The sequence below is a fragment of the Trachurus trachurus genome (genome assembly GCF_905171665.1).
Source record: "Trachurus trachurus genome assembly, chromosome: 21".
Taxonomy (NCBI): domain Eukaryota; kingdom Metazoa; phylum Chordata; class Actinopteri; order Carangiformes; family Carangidae; genus Trachurus; species Trachurus trachurus.
In genome coordinates, this window is record NC_139899.1 from 9,745,022 (window position 1) to 9,765,965 (window position 20,944).

Below are 20,944 nucleotides of genomic sequence, written 5' to 3' on the forward strand. Positions count from 1 at the left end.
GTCATCCACTTACAGTAGATGCTCATAAATGTCACGCTAGGTTTAGAAGGAGCTGTACAGTACAAACGTCTGATGCACTGCATGTTTAAAAAAAAAACTTAGCATATTGAAGAGATCAAGTGTTGTACTCCATTGTGAAAACTTGAAAGCACTGGTATTATTGGTAAACAACGACATACGTTTGTCCTCAATGCATGTTTTCATTTTCAGTGACCAATGGGAGTTACTCTCACATGGACGAGGAAGAGGAGAGCGAGCTGTATGGACACGAGGAGTTCAGCGGCTCCAACCATCACTCCTACCTACAGGAAAGGTTTGTTTTCATGCGTCTTTTGTTTTGCAGAGTTGCCATACTGAATACTTCAGAAATGAATGAAATGTGTTTATGTGTCATGTAAAGCCTGAAGGACAATTTGTGGAAACATGATTAGTTGACTTTGTTTATTAAGCAAACAAATAAAAGGTTCTGTTCAAATTAGCATCAGTGAGTCTTTCCACGTGAATGTGTATGTTTCAAATGTCATTGAAGCTTGAACTGTAAGATTCTTAATTAGTCATTGTTTGTTTGTCAAACAGAGCAGCATTGGGCCTACATGCTGTGCCCATGATGGTCACAGGAGAAATAAAATCAACTAGATTGTAATTTAAACTGATTAAATAACTAATAACAGATCTCCAGGATTGCAAAGCAGCGAGGAATGAGCAGAGGGGACATGGCTTTACCAGCGTTATTGTGTTGTAATCATTGTATCATCAATTCATTGTAGGGAAACTTCTCACATCTCCAGCCCAGCTCAGCCCCAGTCTCCCACCCAGAACCAGCGCCAGTTCCAACACGTCAAAGCCTCCAAGAGCATGGACCTGGGTACGACTCAGAACCAGCAGCACACTGGTGGGCCGATTTGTTTCTGTTTACCTCCTCTGCATGGTGGCTGCATGCGTCCGTCGCTCACGCATATTTACCGTATGCAACCCCCCTGACGATGCATGGCTGGGCTGCTGCACCAATGGCATGCTCCTCAAAGCCACATGCAGACTGACGCCTCGGCAGACTGGTGCTGCGACCGTACACACACTGACACAGCTGCACATGTGGGTGGAGAAGCTTTTATAACCGCTGCATGAGTTTTTTTGCAAACTGTCATCGGTCAAAAAACATTTTGTTTCTGGCATGCGAGCGTGTGGTTGCGTTTGATGCTTTTTTATGAGGATGGCGAAATGTGTCATCTTTACAGTTTGTGGTGATCATCACAATAATGTTTTTGTGTTTGCTTCCAACAACTGTTTTCGTGGAAGTGTTTATGTATTATCCACTGAAGTCTGAATAGTGTTAGTAATCAAGTGGTATAATCTGTTTTGCTCTTAGCAGAGAAAGAAGGAAGTATATACAGGGTTCCTACGCAAGTATGGAAAGTATGGAAAAGCTTGGAATTAGATTTTATACATTTCCAGGTCTGGAAAATGGAAACTATTGTATGGAAATATATTTATATTAAAACTTATCTGGGTTTGATCTTATGTGAAGTTATATGGGTTAATTATTTAGTATGTGCTATTAGCTACAATCTCCTGGAAAAGTAGGGGAGAGTGGGGTAATTTGTGCCATGGGGCAAGTAGTTCCACCCCTGTTATCTAGAAAACCATAGAAGAAGTTGGTCATGTGACCACATATTTTTGAAGGGGCATCCATTTCACTCATCCTATCAAGAAGGGAGACACATGGCTTGAGAGGAAAGCACATTTATGTTCAAAAAACAAGTTTTTGCCCTCCAAAGTAAAATTTCTATGATCAAGGTTTTTTGATTGCCATGTTTGAACAATTATAGATAACTTTGAAAACAGTTCACACATGTTTTAGTGCTTTATTAAGCTACACCATGAGTCTATACAGTTAGCATGATGCCAGCTCAAAACAGCTGGGGAATCCTTTCTTCTCAAAATGCTGGGCTTGGGGTAATTTGTGCCAAAGGGCCTGGGTTAAGTTGTGCCAGTGGCAGTGCTGTCTGTGTATAGGAGAAACATGGCAGTGGGCACGGATTTGCTTGAAACTTAACATGTGTGATGAGGGACCGCCCCTGAACACACCTGCCCAGTCTGGTTGTGCTCGTAGCCTGGTGGATGAACAAAACATTGCGTTTCTTTGCGCCACAGCCCCCAGCGTGCCTCAGGCCTCCGCGACTGCATGGGGACAAGCGAGGGCCCGATCATCGCCGCTTCTGGCTTTAATTTTGTATTGAATGTCTTGCTTTTATATAGCATTAACATTTGTGAGATTAAAATGATCTGTTTTACTTCAATTATCAATGGCACAATTTACCCCAGTGTATTCTCTCTAATGGCACAACTTACCCCGCACCGGGGGCAAGTTGTGCCAGAATTTTTTTTTTTTTTTCTAAAGCTATATTTCTGAAACGGTTGATTTAAGATTCAAAGTGATTGTTCCCAGGGATGCACAACATCCTAAACTATATGTACATATATTAGTTGGGGGCATTATTATAATCCCCTTGCTTTAAAGGCAGTTTAAGTAAAAATTGGCACTACTTACCCCGCTCTCCCCTATTAGGTGACATAATGGCGTAAAAATTCAGAATAATGAAAACAGACGATTAATTGCATAATTTATTTACATGATACACATCTAATTACTCAAATGTCACAATTTTTTTTTTTTTACCGAGAAGTCTGGAGATTATGGTCTAGAAAAAGTATGGAATGTGTAGGAACCCTGTATATAGATAGGAGGGAGTGTAAGTTAACGTAGAGAAAATTAAAGGGACAGTATGTGAGATTTACCCCCATCTAGCGGTGCGGTTGCATGTCGGCACGTATTCTTGCTGTTGCGTTTACGTAAACTCGGGCAGAAGTCAGAAAAACAACACACGCTGCATGTATCAGGATAAACAAGCCTCTATGTAAACAAACGGTCCGCCAGCACGAGGCAAAACAATACAGGCGTGACAATATGTTGTCATGGTGATGTCGTATTGTTTACCTGACCCACGTTTTACCGGCTTTCTCTCGTCGAGTAAAATAACATCCAGTTGGTTTGCCGACGGCGTCACTCACGGCGTCATTCAGGTGTCTGACTGCACCTGAAGGCAACACCAGTGCCTCCGTCCTTCCTCACACTAGCTACACGGTGGTGACAGTTTTAACAGGCGCTGTCTGGAAAACTTTCTCCCCGAGCCGAGAAGCTCCGGCGGCCCGAGTTTGAGGTTACTTACAGCCACGGTGACACTGAACGTAAAACATGGCGATTCAACATGGCAGAGAAGGTTCGGTGAACCCCCCCCTGTATGTTTGTAACGACTTGTAACATCTCATTCTAAGGTACGAGAAAGCGCTCGTTTGTATGCGGGCGCGATTCCACTTCAGTGAAATACGTATTTATGAAAGCGATATTTGATTTTTGTCAATAAAAAGCCAATAAAGTCCCATACTGTCCCTTTAAGGAGAGACACTTGATCTTGCCTTGAACTTGCCTTTTTGCAGCGGATTTCTTTGTAACTATGAAATCTCCACTGGCTGAAAAACTTACTGTAGAAATGACAGGCTGTGTTTCTCATTGTTTTTTTTTTCAAACTTCTGACAAAGACAGACAGAAATGAGTCACAGTTTGTGTCACAGGATGTTAATTCAGTTTCATTATGGTCTTTTATTTATGCAGAAACAAGTCAGAGAGGCTACTCCGCAGCCACTGTCATTCCGCTCTCCCCGTCATCTCCGTCACCTGTTGCTCTCTGATTACTGACACTCGGATGTGGAGGTTCAGTGACATTTCGGTGATTGGTAAAAAGTCAGCTTTAGAAATACGTGTACTTGTGTAGTCATTTCTGTGCCCATGCATATGTCTGTGTAATACGACAGTGGATGCAGAAGCACAACAAAAGCTTATTGTTTCAAATGTCACTTCCCTCAGTCCTCCTCCTCAAGCTGGCTCCACTGCCAGCTGTGTGTGTGTGTGTGAGAGAGAGACAAAAGAGCAGGAGACTACTTGAATAGCATATACATCCATTTCTAGAGGAACGTAGTGTATATCTGTGTGTCACCTCCTTTGTTTTTCACACACACTTGATTTCCACTAAATGCACCACAAACAAATTATAATTTAAATCTTGTTTGCTTGAATGGCACAAGATGTTTTCATTGCCAAAGCATTAAGCAGCTGTAATAACAGCTTATTAACACATGTCTCTGTCTTTTTCTTTTTTTCCCCTTATGTTGACAGTAGGGGAACAAGATTGAACCAAGATAACAAATCTGTTTTATATCCAGAAATAGTTTAGAGAGGGGAATCTTTGAGGATAAATGTTATCCCATTAGACCAGCCTGGAATCCTTCTAGATCCCCCTCTGCTGTTTTGCTTTTGATCATTAAAATACGTTGTTAATAGTGACAACACGTTGTTGAGAGCGATCCAGAGACTCTGCCTGCTCTGTGGTGATGCTCAACATGTGGGCAAGTTTGTATATTTCTATATCTATATATCTGTATACTCTGGGGTTGTTCTGAGTTGTGACGGAGCTGGGAAGTGTCTCAGAGACAAATATGTAGAAGACCAGTTACTAGACTCTCCTTGAAAAAATCAACTATGGCCTAGTGAGGTAATAACTGAGCATTAATTCTTTGTCAGCATGCCTCCCTTTGTATAACCATATGGAAATCAGATTTGAATTACATGAACACTGCATATAGATGCTTCATAGAAGGACATGCAAGCTTCTCTCAGGTTTAGTTTCGAGTAAGTTGAAAATAGATCACAGACGCACAGAGATGCCATGACCATTGTATCATTGCCTCCTACCGAGCTTAAACTTTTGGCAGAATTATAGTAAAAAAAATCATTTCTGAAGCCAGATCTTCAATGAGGTATGTTTTAAATCCAAAGGAGTCTATCTTACACCCAACACAAAGTGTAGCAGCTGTCTTTGCTAGTTCCAGACATTTTCCCATCCAGTGCCCATGTTGTTTAAAGGGACTACAAGGACTTTCGGAAAGTGAAGTGTTTTCCCATGAGGTTCTCCCTTGGACCGGCGGAAGACGGACGAAAGCGAAATCATTTGCCAAGAATGTTCAAGAACGAAATTTTGAGGAATGAAGGCGATCAGATACCGTCGAAGTTCCGACCATAAACGATGCCAACTAGCGATCCGGCCACGTTATTCCTATGACCCGCCGGGCAGCGTCCGGGAAACCAGGAAACCAGGAAATGCTGGGCAAGTCGACCACTAAATAATAATATCAAAATAACTATAAAGACAAAATGATATATTTATCGAAAGTGGACCCATTAACAAGTGTGGGTAACGTAGATTCATCCACATTAATCTGAGACTCTTTTTTAACCAAAAGCAAACTTATCTGGGTCTCTTTAAATAGCAAATACACCAGCTCCTCTCTGTGTGTCGTTGGTGGTAAAGTAAGGTGGGGTCTGGTGCGTCGTTTGTGCATTGGTATCCTGACGCAGCGGAAGGTGATTTTGTGACGAGTAAAAACTTTACCGTAAGTAATTTGTACAGTGTTTCACTGTCATTTTAGGCTGCACTGTCCAAAGAGTGATATGCTCCGCACAGAGCACACACACTCTCTAGGAACAAGCCTGTGTGTAGGCTACTGTACAATGAGCTTAGATGTTGAGATAAGTCAAGTGGAACATTGCAGCGACGCCTCAGGAGGTCGGAGCTTCTTTGTGTCGTACAAGATGTCATGGGTCATCCATGACATCATGGACATCATGATGGATTTGTCAGCACAGTTTAACCAAGGGAGATTTATGGACACTTCTCATTTTATAACATCAAATATTTCTAACGTGATCTGTGCTGTCGGGCTGTGTGCAGCATGTCGTGGATCCACTTGGGGAACTCCTTTGCCCCTCAGAGTGCTGTGCACAGAACTGCTGTGTGCAAGCATTACACCCCAAATTATGTGTGTATTGGATGTTATGGCCAAAACATGAATAATCCACAGATTAAGTACCATCACTTTAACCCCTCCACCTGATGCAATTATTTTTTCCACCATTAAAATAGCAGAAGTGACATGGACGTGCCCCTAGATGAGCCTGCACCACAAGTACTTTGGATCATTAAAACAGAGCTGAGGGTGATACACGTAGTACAAAATAAAGCAGTATACGACCGTTTATTGCTACCAAATGCTACTACATTACACTAGTGGCTAGTGGGGTGTATGTGACCACAGTGTATATAGCCTCTGTTGCTGTAGTTTCCTCTGAAATGCTTTGTAGATTGTATCCTTTAATTAAACAGCAGAGCGGTTTTTTGTTACTGTTTTCAAATCTTGCAGCTCTTCATGTCTGTAAATACTGCCGATAATAGTGTGTAATTAGTCCATGTGCATTCATGTGCAAGGCGTCATTTTCATCAGCATCTTTGTGCAGTTCATCTTAACGTGTCATTAATACTTTAGTGATACTGTTTGTCTTACGAGTCTGTTTTTCTTGTTGTGTTTGTGTTCAAACGTGTGCGTTTGTGTAAAGCAGAGAGAAAAAAAGAAAGACAGGCAGAGAGAGCATTTTCAGCAGTTTACACGTGGGTCAGTTACATAATTTCATTTTTATTTAATTTGCCCTGATTTCACTTTCAGTCCCAAGCCCGATTAAACTTTTAACAATGATTTAAGATTGCTACCGAATGATGAACTCTGTGCCTGGTTCTCACTGTCCTCCTCATTCTCTGAACTTAGACAAGAGGTGGAGAGAGAGACGAGACAGTCAGTGTCATTATGAGGAGAACAACATGAATTCTGTAGCTGTAGTTTAAGATTACAAAGGTTGTGTTAAATCATCAGATTAAAGGACATGTCAGTCCAGGTCAAACTTCATTTTTTGGAAGAGTGACATGTGTTGGTACCCTTCTGAGACTCCCTGCCTAGTGATGAACGTCTGTGTGCGTCACACACGTGGCATCCAGAGATCTGCTGATGTCGGCACACACACGCACACTGATCCACAAACTACTGGGTTGCTGAAGCAGTCATTTTGATTCACCGCAGACTCATGCCATCAGACACACACAAGCAGCTAGAATTACACTTCAGGCTTGGTTTTCATTAGTAAAGTATTTGCTAGGAGAAGCCATGTTACTGCTTGGGTTTTGTGGTCTGAGTATGAGTGTGTGTTTGTGTGTGTGTGTGTGTACTGTATGTGTGTATTTGGCTACTAGTCAATGTGTTTCTTGTTGGCACTTGGCTGTTTTGTGGCTTTAGGAAAGAGTGAGAGAAAGCAAAAGAAGGACTGGCAGAAGGGTAGAAAATGAAAGGTGGATGTGAAAGAGAGAGAATAAAGTTGTTGGATGGAGTGAGTGTGTCAGGAAAATAAAACTGTAAAGATATAATGTAGGGAAATGGTAAAAAAAAAGGAGGGGAATGGGATGGCGGAGGGAGACGGAGGAGGGTGAATGACAAATGAAGTGATGGAGAAGGGAGGAAGGGAAATGACTTCAGTAGCAGTGAGGCTGACTCAACATCAGGGAAAATTAGCAGCTACTGCACCATCTTGTAGAATGAAACTGAAAGAATAAGAGTGTGATGGAGACAGAAGGAGGAGTGCAATAAGATGGGGGAAAAATAGAGTTTGTAGGTGATAAGAAACACTTTTGCACAGTTAGGAAGTGAGGCACATGACAATGGAATATGTAGAAGTCATGGGAGGATCTGGCAGTTGATCTAAACAGTAATAAGTGTGTGCGTTTCTGTGTTTGTGTGTGCACATATATTAACTTGTTTGTTTTATTTCAGTGGCCGACGAGAGCAACGTAGGATCCCTGGTTGGAAACGCTGCAGGTGAGCCAAACACAGATACAGCCTCCATCTGAACACAAAGAAACCTCAAAGACATAAAAAGGAACTGAAACCCATTTACAGACTTTTTCCCTATTGTGGCCTGGTTTAAAAAAAATAAGAAAAAAAAGGTATATTGATATTTTCCAACGGCAGCAAGACACAGAGCAAAACCTGGCAAAGAGACCGTGTCACTGCAGAGAAAAGTAGCCAAACTGAAAAGTGGGAGGCAAGAAAATGAAAGAAAGAGCCTCAGCCACAGGTTCTCTGAGCATATTGTTTCACTTTCTCTAAACTCAGGCTTGATCACATGAAACCTGAAGATGACAAGAAATGATGAGTGCATGCATTTTCATCTTTTGTCTTTATTTGCTGAAGTGCACACTCGGGCTTGGTCTCAAATCAGAGTGAAATGCACCATGATGAGTGGCCCTGCCGACGTACCATTGGCTACTAGAATAAAAACATAAAAGAGTAAGGACTGGAGTAGATATCATACATAAACACATGCACACGGAGACAAAAGGCCCTCTGTCTTGGTTGTTGTGCAGTCTAATCACTGGAATCAATCTGGTTCATCATTGAAGCCATGTTTCCCTCCTCCTCTCTGTCCTCTCTCCAGTTGCATTTACATGCCACTTGACTTTTCCTCTTGCATCCTGCCTCTTCTGTTTCCTATACACACTCCACTCCTATCTGCCTCTATAGACATACCTTTATCCCAAGTCCTTAATTTGTACGAAGTGCAGATGAAAGTGAGAATTGCGGAAGGACTGGACTGGAGAGGAGGTGAGGGCTAGACTGCGTCCGCTTCTTAAATATATGCATAGATGGTAAGAGAGAAAAAGAGAGGGCCGGCTCATGTAGGAGGAAAACACAAGAGGGGAACAGAGATGTCTGATGCTTCAGAACCTTTCACCTTATTAGCCTGCACACACTTCTTTATACGAAAAGTTTCATATCAAACTTTACTTTTTCACTTTGCCTTGAAGTCTCCCCCATTTCATTTGTGGCTGCTTGAATGTAAGAGCACTCTACTTCATTCCACTCAGTGTGTGTCTGTCTTGCCGTCCGCCACTTCATTCCTGTCAATCAGTCCAGCCTCTTTCCACAGTCTGCTGCGCATCACTTTCATACATGCTGGTATTGACTTTTATGTACTTGGTCACTAACCCTTCCAAAAAGAGCTAGAAAAGACAAGACACGGAAAGAATGCAGAAGATTTTTATTTTATTAGAATAAAACCCTAATGTAACTACAATAACTTATCTTCTTCTGACAGCTGAAAAATTTGGAGAAAACATTGTTTGTCCTTTCCAGTGATTCAACGTGGGTTTGGAGCTGAATTGTAAGTGAAGTTCAAATAGCATGTCGCATGACCCGCGACTTAGAGAGGAATTAAATGTGTTCTGGACAAGAAATACTGGTGAAAAAGGGTAAGTGAGGGAACATGTTGCACAGGAGAAGGAGATTACTTCACGGTAAACATGGAGAGGCGAGGCTTTGTGTGAAGAAAATATAAAACAGGAACCATGTACGACTCTGGCATCGTATACTTTGGTTATGTATTCCTGTAGGTTTCCAAAACAAAAGCTGTATTGTGAGGAAACCCTCTCTGAACATCTGTTTATGCTTTTGTCATCTTTTATTAACAATGTCGAGCCGTACGTGGCCCTTCATGCTGTCAGAAGATTGTAAAACGGAAAAGATCTTGAATAAGTATGGATTGCCTTCAGGTGTTAAATTGAAATCAGTCTCATTGTCGGTGACTTTCCTTTGTGTTCCAGGATCTGCAGAGCACATTGTCTCTCACTGACGGAGCACAGTAAATGACATAAAGCACGTTCGGGGAATGGGGCTCGTAATTTAAGATGAACAGCCTGACACAGTTATAGGGCTTGGTTGGATGAACATGTTTGGGAGAAGACTGGAGTATCTCTACAGCCTTGATATAGAGGCATACGGGGCAGATTTGGTTAATAGCTGCAGTATCTGCCATCCTTTACTGTGCTGCGCTCTAGACTACAGCTCTATAGACTGCTACAAACCCATACAGTTTATACGGATTTGTCCTGTTATCTTGTATTTTTTTTTATTTACCGAAACCTCAGGTAAAGACACCAGTGGTTTACCAGTGTGTGCTCGTATTGTATTTCATATTTTCTGATATCAGTGAATCTAAACTGACCTGCAATGGCCTGACATGGGGCTTGAAGTGATATCCAACAACTGCAAAGTGAAAAAGCAGTTTTTTTTTCCCATCTGCAAATCTCACACAGTTTCCATTCTTTCTAGATTTAGCCCAGTTTTCCCCAGTAACACACCAGTTGAATGTCCAGCAGAGCCTTTAAGTGGCCTTGTCTTTTCCCTGTATGTTTTACTGAAGCCTACTTACACAGTCCTGTTACCTGTTGCCTGTCAATGTGTCTCCTGTTTTACAATGCCACATAGCCCTGAGATTTGTTAAAGAGAGTGTGTGCCTGGCATCCATGACCGTTTTCCTTTTTTTTTTTTTTTTCTTTTTTTTCACCAACCCACTTTTCCTTTGCTCTAATGTATTTTTTATAACTGAAATGCTTCCAACGACCGTGCGCTGGGATGTCAGACAGCTGCATGGACTTTGCTGTGAGAGAGAGAGAGAGGGAAGGTTGGGGTGGGGTCCTGGGAAGTGAGCAGTTTTAAAGACAATGACTTCTTGGAGCGCTGTTTTCACTTACAGCAGTGGTCTTTCCCTCCACACCCCGAGAAACCACTGGGCACACACGCACACACAAAACTATTACCGTTATGGTAATGTTATGGTAATGGAAAGACTCCATCATCTTGTGGAAAATGTGAACCTTGGAAGATGTCATATTATATTATAATTTCGCAGAATCTGAGATGCAAAGTGATGGAAATAGGAGACCATATTACAAAGTGTGTGTGTGTGTGTGTGTGTGGAAACCTTCTCTAAAAGTAACCATGTGTGTTTTTGTGACTAAATGCATTTCCCGCGTGTAGACGCTGCAGCTGAGCAAATTGTGTAAATTTTAAACAGCACCTATTTTCCAGTGTGCATCGGAAAGTCCTAATATCAGCATTCTGAAATTATAAATATAACGCTATACTTGACGGAGTGTGTATTTGTGTGTCTGTGTCTTTGTGGTCAGACATGCCTCGCGTTTCTGTGGCCACATAGAAAAAAAACGGAGCCCAGTGATTCCAATAATAAGTCAAATCGGCTGTGGAAGAGGAAAAGACGAAATGTAGTGACAGAAAGGATGCTTCAAATTATAGCGTTGGAGTCGCTGTCGCCGTACGTGTGCAAACAGTGGCACGGTGAAAGAAGGAAGGAAAGTAAAAACAGAACATATCAATCAATCTCTCTTAAGTGGAGAGCGATTCTCTCCTCAGACGACTTTAAATAGGGCCGTGCAGTCAAACACGCTCACACAAATGCTGCTGATGGGGCAGAAAATGAACGGTTGCAGCTGTGTTTTGTTTAACGGGTTTTCCTTTGGTGATGGGGACAGCCTGGAGCTCTGTGTGTGTGTGTGTGTGTGTGATGTAGAAAAGATGTGTCCTTATGAAAATAAATGGTGAGCGATGAACATGCACAGGGATGATGAAAAGCTTGTCAGAGAAAACTTGTGTATAGGGAGTACGTGTGCGCATGTCTACAGCCTTCCACAGTTACACACTAGGGCTCTTAAATGTGTGTTAGAGAGTTTTAATAGCTGCAGGAGTCCCAACGCAGATGCTGCTTGAAGATGTGTCGATCAACTGGTCTGGTTTTGTAAAATTATTCCGTCTATGCTTGTGAGGACACATTCCTATACATACATACTGTATAAACACATATAAAACATATGAAAAGACTCAATCGTCAAAGCGCCTGTCCACTACTGTAGTAGCTTTACGTCTTTGTGTTATCACCAGCTCTCTCTCCCTTTCATTCTCCCTCACTCTCTTTCTTGCCAATGCCATTCAGGCTTAGTGGCTGACAAACAGACAGAGGAGCTTAGAATGAACAGCATCTCTCCGTAAGTGTGTGTCTGTTTGTGCGGCTGTGTGTGTGTGTGTGTGTGTGTCAGGGGGCCAGTGTGATGCTGAGGGAGTCTGGTGCAGTCCATTGTCTGAATCTCTCCCTAGTGGAACTTTGACTTTGACAACAGTCGCACACTGACAAGCTCTGCCAAAACTGGATCTCTCTATATCCTCCTCTGTCTCCTTCTCTCTGTGACTGTCTCTTTATTTCTCTCTTCATCTCTCTCTGTTTTTTTTTTTTTTTTTTCACCCTCTGATTTTTTTTTTCTTTCTTTTTTTTTCATTGTTTCCCTGTCTCTCTGGCTCTTACCGACTTTGCTGTGGAATTAACCTGAATGCCACCTTGTTAGGCTGATGTGGACTGATGGATTAATTTGTCACAGGGAGCGCAGCGCGTCTTTGTGTGCGGATGCTGCTCAACGCCACCTCACGTTAACACTTTACAACCCTTCTTAAACACAGAATACAGTCAGCAGACCTGAGCCTCTCCATCATCTGTCTTTCTACTCTCTACTTCACTCTTTCTGTGCACTTGTAAATACCTTTTCTTTAGGCGTGTGTCTTCTTCTTCTTTTTTTTTTTTTACAAGCCGTCTGCCTCTGTCCTCTGTGTTTAGCTCGCACTGACATTCCATGACGTGTTTGTGTGTTGTGTGCACTCGGCTGCCTCTCTGTATATTGAACGACCTTTGACCCCTCTCCATCTCCCGCAGTAAGCCAATAAAAGGTGAGCAGTAATCAGGAGATGGTCAGCGCTGTCGTCTCCCACTGCCACAGCCATTCATCTCTATCAGGCTTCACACACTGATCACTGACATTTGTTGTACTGTACCGTACATGCTAGAGAAAGAGAGAGAGAGAGAGAGAGAGGGGAACAGAGGCCATTTGTTTCTGTCCTGGACCAATCAGTTACATGCTGTGTGATTCATTTTGGAGGAGTTTTGTGTGCCTTAAAGAATGTGCGTTCTTACCTGAATACATAAGAGTTCCTGTAAATGTCTCTTCTAAGTGCAGTCTTTAAAGTATCAATGACTAATGGCCCATAAAATCATACCACTAATAATACTAATGAAATCTTTCTTTTTTTCCCCCAGCAACATATTTGTGCTAAATGTTTATATTCATATGTATTTTTGAAACAATCTTTACTAGCAGTTGAGTTTGAAAAGTAGAATATCAGGGATCCATGGCTTGCAATTAAAACAGAAGGACACTCTCAGATGAGGCAGCAGTATTGATCGCATGGGTCATTACGTCTGATTTTATTTTCTGAATCAGTGTTCACTGGCTAAATAACCAGCAGCGAATGCAACAGGCATCGACAAAATGATTAATTGCAGTTAGTGCGATGGTTTTGGCCGTTTTACTCAAAGTTGTGTGTCGGCTCAGGTGGTAGAAAGTGAGACATCACAATTAGAAGGAGGACTTTTAAGTTCTGTCCAGCTCTGGAGGTTTTTGTCATTGCTCTGTTTTGCTCAACTTTGACAATTCACAGCTTCATACAGCTTAGACATACTGAGTAACATCTTACTCACAAGACTTTATAATAAATTATAATAATAATACATCTTATTTATAACATGCTTTTACAAGTGCTCATATATGCTTACATAAAAAAAAAACATGTTTAAAAAAACATAGACATTGAAATTGGCTTATTGGGTTCTGTTTGGAATCAGCCTTCTGGTTATGGGATGGTTTCTGTGGAAACCAGACCATTAGCATTTTTAATTTCTTAGTGGCCTATTTCTTTTTAAATTGTGGCTGTTGAGCGCTGCAGCATCTGCGTTAAATGCTGACCTGAGACATGAGACTTAGGATGATGTCACATGTATTTTTAATGTTTATGATGCCCATTCAATTAATATAAAGCCCTGAGGGATAACAAAACCACATTTCATCCACTGGGAGATTGACCCTCATAACACACATACACATACACTTGCACTGATGATGTTCATAGGTTGAGGAAATGTAATAACACAGTTTTGACTTTGAAAATCCACGTCTTTCACTTAGGATATAGATCCTTTATGTAAACATCCTGCTTTATATAAAGAATTGCATATCAACCCTGCTAAACTCTGGCTGATTGCATAAAAAGAATGATTTGATAATGCTGTTGTTTACAGTGTATCATGCTACAGCAGCGGGGCGGGGTGGTGGTGACGCATTTTGGCTGTGATGTTCTAACTCTGAGTTGAAACACAGGGGAACCTCCGCAGATGGGACAGTGAGAGAAGTTGAATATTCTCTTTACTGAAAACCCTGTTTCCTGTGTGTGTGTGTGTGTGTTTGCGTGTTCATGTAAAAATAGATTGTAGCGATTCAGTGGCATCTCTTCATCGGTGCTGTTGTTTAGTCTGGTGCTGCAGCCCGCTGCTAAGCCACTGCTCTGTGTAATGTTGACTTTGAAAGTAGCCTATTGCCTTCCTGCCAACATAATAGCCTTGGGATAGCTTGGCGTTCTCTGTCTTTGTGTTTTGTTTTTAATTTTTAATTTCTTCTCTCCTACTCTGCCTCTTGTTGTCACTCCTATCCTCTGTCGTTCATTCCCTGGCTTCTTTCTCTTTGTCTCTCTTTCTGTGGCATCCTTTCACCATGTCGGGTTTTCTCTGCCAACCCCCCACTTTCCTATCCTTTCCCTCAAACCACTTTGTTACTCTTGTCTTGCTTGTCATCCCTTCACTCTCTCTCTCTCTCTCCCTCTCTCTCTCTTTAAAAGCAGCTTAATTCTATCATCTTACAGTTGGACAGCAGTAATTACATTTATGACACAAATCCTGCTACTCACAGCAAAATACTTTGTGTGTGAGAAACCAAGTGTGTGTTTGTGTGTATGTTTCGGTATGTGGAAGCATGTTCATCATCCAGTGTCTGTGTGTGTGTGTGTGTGTGTGTGTGTGTGTGTGTGTGTGTGTGTGTTCTCTGATAACCGACGCTAAGCTATTTTTAACACAGTTTATATCATCCTACTATCCAACCGTCTGAAATCAGACAAGTTTGGACTCGGAGGTCACCGGCTCTATTAGACTTGTTAAGCCGACTGCATTCGCCCTCAAACTTTGTAGATTCCCCCAGTGGAGAATGAACATTGACCCCGCTGTCCTGCATTAAGTTTAAATGAGGAACATCTCATCATGCATGCTTCATATGAACAGACTCAATCTACAGAAAGCAGTAGCAGCAAGTAAACACTGCTGTGTCCACATCTGGGCATGTCTTTGCAGCATTAGTACTCTGGATTCTGACTCAAAATGAAAATGTCAGAATTTTGTATTGATTTATTTTGCTTGTATTTTGAGAATGTTGCTGGCAGCTGCATACATGTTAGCTCCAAGAGTTTCAGGACCCTGATTTGACTGTGGATAAAATAAATGATACATCAAAAATCTTGGACAATTCATGGTGATTAATGTTTGTTACTAACCCATGGCCTCCAGAGTAGATTAGCTACTGTAAGGGGCATGTGAAACCTTTTGTTAACGTTGCACTTGCTTGCTAATAAAAAATGTATTTATTTGGTTTTTAATTGAGACGTCTGCCTTTGGCCAATGATTAAATAAAATGTTTACTAGAGTTCACCGTAAACTAGTAAACATCCCATCGCTATATATTTGGTTTTCATTGATTATAACAAATACAGATGCTAATGCGCAAGTGCACTACAGTACATGTCAAGAATTTAGCATTTACCCTCCTGTCAAACCTTGTGACACATACAGTAAAGTATGTAAATGCTGAACAGATCCACATATCATCCATGTTCATCATTGATGGAGATTTGCTTGAGGAAGGAGCCCAGTGCCTCTTTGCAAAGACAAGCAAACGTTTGCAGAGATCTGGCCAGAAGTGAAGTGGTTAGTCATGTGCTGGCAGCGCAAAACAAATATAATCTGACTTTGTTTCAAGGTCATACGACACAATGAATTACCAGGGCCACATCTGTTACGCTACCTTGCTTTATAGGCATTGACTGTTAATCTAAAGTCCCGACCGCAGTGTAAATACTTATGCCATTTACTTTAATTTTAAGAATGTAGTTATTTTGTCAAATATCTGCGCTGTTTAGAAATGAAATAACATGTCTGCCATTGCTACGTAGGAATCCATTTACATCTTTGATGCACAAACAAAGACAAATAAAATCAAAGACAATATAGGTGTGTATCTCTCCCACTGTATCAAAAACTCTTCAGCATCAATTCAGGGTCGATTTAATGTAGAATAATCACACAGCACTTGTATTGGTTTACTTCTTCAGTATGCATCTGAATGTCATGTGGACTGCGGTTATGGATGAGAGGTATGGCCTTTGTCCATCTCCTCTCCCGGCAGGCCACTTAAATTATGCATGTGCATACACTCTAGGTGTGTTATTACTCTTTATGTGTGCATGTGTGTGTCTCTGGGTGTGTGTGTGTGCGTGTGTGTTTGGTTAATGGTTGTTTAAATAGATGTGGAAGTCACATCAGTCCTCTCATCTCGTTTGCTCCGAGAAGACACTGACACACACACACACACACACACACACACACACACCACCACACACAAAGAACCGCCATGTGTGTATAGGGAATCATTAGCTAAAGTGATGCAGGTTTAGCTATCATGAATCACAGTGGCATCATATCGACAAGCCAGAGCCAGCGAGGAATCCAAAATGTGTGTGTGTGTGTGTATGTGTGTAAGGATTAGCAGTGTTTTGAGCTGGCAGCACGCCCGGCCTCCCTCCCCTTCTTATCATTTTTCTCTGTCTTTTCTCTCTGCCACCGCGGAATTCCACGGAGGAAACTTAATTTGCTCCCTCCCTGTCGTCTTCCCCCCCCTCCCCTCCCCTTCCCTTCCCTTTCCCCCCCACATCTCACCTGCCATCAGTGTCCTCCCTGTTTTACGTGTGGCACCGAATTGGAAGCCTTCTTTCGCTCTTGTTTCGCAATCAGCAGTCCTCGTTAGCGGTGGGGACATCACAGAGCGCCACAGGGCTGATCTTGGTCCAACTTAAGCAGGCAGCATGGTACTGTATTGCCTTTGGCTGAATTTCAGCAGCTGGATAGCAACAATTGCTCTGTAGTCTGTTTAATGTCCAATATGCAGCCATGTTTTGCTTTTTCTCCGCCACTTGGCTACACTGGAAATTCTGAAGCTTGTCAACCTGTCTTTGTAGTGTCTCTGATCTTTAGAATGCTTTAAAGCCCTCGGATACTTCCACCATTGTTCTGCCTCCTCATCCGTCGCTCTCCTCTTCATCATCCTTTCTGCTGCATCCCTCCCTCCCTCCCTCAGTAATATCTCTCACAGCATACTTGAGATGATAGATGAAGAAGCAGGAACAGTGAAGCAGACTTCACATCCATCATAAACTCAACAGCAGCATACTTAACTGCATCACTGTGTGTTGTTTTTTTTCCTTGGCTCTGCTCTCCTGAGTCCAGCCATGTCAGGGTCTTTCTGCTTCTCCGTCCGTGTCTCCACAGGCTTTTTAACCCAATCAGAGCGAGGCATGACAGGGGTAAAATATTAAAAAGCCTGATGAGACATGAAGAAAAAAATTGTCTTGTCTTACCATGTGCATGACTTTCAGGTTATTTGTTTGTTTTTACTGTAGCATTTCTGATGCAACACATACAATGAAACCTCACATCTTCCTCTCTGTGTCTCCGTCTACCACCTCAGGTCCAACGAGTCCCATCGAACTCGGCCCGACCCTTGGTCTGAAGAAGTCCAGTTCGCTGGAGAGTCTCCAGACGGCCATGTCAGAAGTCAACAGGAAGAACGAACTCCTCCCATTCCATCGTCCTCGCCCAAATATGGTCAGAGGAAGAGGGTGCAACGAGAGCTTCAGAGCAGCTATTGATAAATCCTATGATGGGCCGGCTGAAGATGACGACGGTAAGAGAGATCAAAAGGGTGTTAACGTTGGTGGTCCTGTGAGTAAGAATGTGTGATGATGTTTTGCTAACCCTCTTCCCGGCCATGTGCATTTTGTTTTTAACAAAGTCATTGAGAAAGCAATCCATAGAGCGGTGGATAAGGTTAAATATCATATATGCATTAAGACGTGAATATTTGTATAGTCTTATCTGTCATAAACAAGAGATGACGGGTAGGGCCCGACCGATTTATCGGCGAGCCGATTAAATCGGCCGATTATAGCCCGTTTGAAACTAATCGGTAATCGGCCAAAACTCAGCGATTGTCGCCGATATTTTCAGGAATAAAATGCAGGGAATAAAACTTGGTTTTACTTTGAAAAGATTCCCCCGCACCGGCGCCGACCTCATGACAAACTCCATCCACTACCACCTCAGTCACAGCACACAGCAGAGTGACTGATCTGTCTCAAAACCAGTGGAGCCACTGGCTTTCTGTTTCCCTTTTTTTTTTTTTTTTTTTTTTTTTTTACCGCGGTCGGGTAATTAATGCTCGTCTCCGGCCGTGTTGGGTCCGAGATTCAACAAGCCGGTCGGGGTCGGGTTTTACCGTTATATACCGGCACGGCAGTATGCTCATTTATCACCAATAAACACAGTAGATGAGGGAGGGAGTGACTGAGCTGAGGCTGTGTGACGGGTGGGGCGGGGGGTCCGCGGCGTGGAGCGGTGCGGGACTCTGACTGCAGCGGGGACTATCATGTCTCTGCTCCGTGACACTGAGACTGACCGCCGGTGAGCGCTTTGACACGGTGCCGGGCACGGCAGCAACCGCTGATCGCTTTTAATTGAAAAGAGAGAGAGAGAGAGAGAGAGAGAGAGAGAGAGAGAGACGCCGTGCCGTGTAAAAAAAACAACAACAAAAAAGTATCACGTGTCATGACTTCCTGTATTTGGCCCTTCAAAATAAAAGCCCATATTGATTTTGACTTCATTTTGACAAGACAGGGCTTCAAATGTTTTTTTTTTTTCATGCAACAAATTGACCAATGAAATTTTAGTCGGCTAATGATTTTTTGGTCGACCAGACAGCCCTAATTTATATATTATATAATATATATAGATATATTATTATAGTAATACAATTTTAAAACTTAATTAAAAAAATAATAATAATCGGCCGATTAATCGGTTATCGGGTTTTTTCCCCCCTAATAATCGTAATCGGCATCGGCCCCAAAAAATCCATATCGGTCGGGCCCTAATGACGGGTTGGGGGTAAGGGTGTTGCGGTGCCACCAAGACGAGAGCTGGGACACCGGGTCGGCTGCGCTGATCTTGCAAGTTTGTTTTTTGGCCAAGAGACAGTAGGTGGAAGACTGAGAGCCTCCATTCTCTCTCGTTACATGTTACAAGTCATTTATTTAACCATCACAATTTCTCTGAAGCTGTTTAATTAAGGTAACAATGTAGCATAGTTAAGCTAAATATCTTACAGTACATAGTTACGTTCTAATGGTATAACAGCCCAGAACATACTTTTTAAAAAAAAGAAAAGAATGTGTGATGATGTGGTGCTTATTTCTGTGGAAATTTCTATACAAAACAAATAGTATAGTAAATAATATGTAGTCAGGATTAGATTAGAGATCATTCAACACATGATAATGGTGATGTCACAGCTTCTGAAAAAAATAAGAAAAATCCCGAAATTCTTTTAAATACCTAATGGAATACAGTAGAGGTTTACATAAAGGGGATAAGCCTACAGGATATCCATGCATGTCACTTGGTGTTTTCCTCCCTTTCTTCCATATGTCACCATTTCCCCAATAGCATGGCTCACGCCTTAGACCACGGCTTTACAATAAGCACATCCTGCCTCACGTTATCAACACATATGAAGCAGTGTAGCAGCATTTTATCACAGGGTAAGATTCAGTGTTGAGTCGGGGCTTTCACTTTAACCATTTATCCGGGAGCTAAATGGTGGCCGTTTGGTTTGTTTCAGTGGGGGGACTGGTGGTGGTGGTGGTGGTTGTGCGGAGGGGAGGGGGGGGGCTCAATTCCCTGCTGTATTATTAGCAGCAAACACTTATCAGTCACCAGCAGAGTAATGAGTTGGGCTGTTTCAGATCACTACTCTCACACAGGATAGAACTAATAGTGCATGTCAACACCACACACACGCAGTGGCCACGTCTGTCACCATCTTTCTAAATGTTCAACACTTTGAGAGCCGCTGTTAATTGACAGATAACAGTTTCCCCCCGCTACCCACGCTGGGGATTTCTCTCGTTTTTCTCCGTCTCTCTACGTTTCTCTTTCTCTACATGTTTGCATTTCATTCCACCTTAAATGATATCCTCAAGTCCCATGTCAAATATCAAAGCTTATTGATTATCACCTGTCAGTCGCTGAGAGGTGGATTAAAGGGTTTTACCTGCAGACCAGTGGTGAAACATTTTGGTGCATAAGTACGATTCAATCTGGGGTCATGTACTGTAGATAATGCATCGTGTGGGATCCTGAGTGAGTCAGGATAATACCACAGTGCTTCACAGTTTCCAGTGAGTTGAGTTGTGAAGAGGGCCGCTCCAACAGAGGCTTTGAGTCACCGGCTTTGATGTTTGAAGTCAGCTGGGGCGGATTTTAGTGGCAAATACTTGTTTCTCCCTTTCTCTTTCAGTCTTTCCTCACATGTTGTGTTACTTTAGTTCTGTTTCATTTGTGTTCTTTTTTGTGTTGTTTTTCACACACACACACACACACACACACACACACACACACACACACACACACACACACACACACACACACACACACACACACACACACACACACAACCCTGCAAATGTCGGGGAGCTGTCGTAAACAGCGGATTTTCATTCTGGTGGTTTGTGGTGGGTATATGACTTACAGTACAATCTACTCTACTGTTTCTGTTTTGTATTAAAATGTGAGCAACCTCGTTGACTGACATGACGTTGATGCGTTCCTAATGTTGGCTCGCTCCACTGACATGTTTTCTAACAAATCACACATTATCATTTCCACTTGTATTTACTTATGCTACAGTGCTGACAGGGCAGCGTTACACACTACAAGCTTCAACCCGTTGAGTCCTGATTAGCCTCATTTCTATGTAGGTCAGAACAATCTGTGGTCTGTATACATTTTGTGATTTGGACAATGAGTTTTCCACAGAAAGAAAGTACAACATTTGTAAATGAGGAT

At 42.2% G+C, this 20,944-nt stretch overlaps 1 protein-coding gene across 4 annotated transcripts in view; it reads left to right on the plus strand.

The window, feature by feature from the left end:
- LOC311004609 (partitioning defective 3 homolog B-like) overlaps window positions 1-20,944 on the plus strand; it is a 199,565-nt gene that overhangs the window by 95,990 nt on the left and 82,631 nt on the right. For 3 of the 4 annotated variants that reach the window (XM_083996723.1, XM_083996724.1, XM_083996725.1), the window contains exons 16-19: window positions 211-313; window positions 768-892; window positions 7,765-7,809; window positions 17,511-17,726. In XM_083996723.1, the coding sequence (XP_083852849.1) occupies window positions 211-313; window positions 768-892; window positions 7,765-7,809; window positions 17,511-17,726 (489 nt within the window). The remainder of the gene's footprint in view (window positions 1-210; window positions 314-767; window positions 893-7,764; window positions 7,810-17,510; window positions 17,727-20,944) is intronic. The other variant, XM_083996726.1, reaches the window with a different exon arrangement.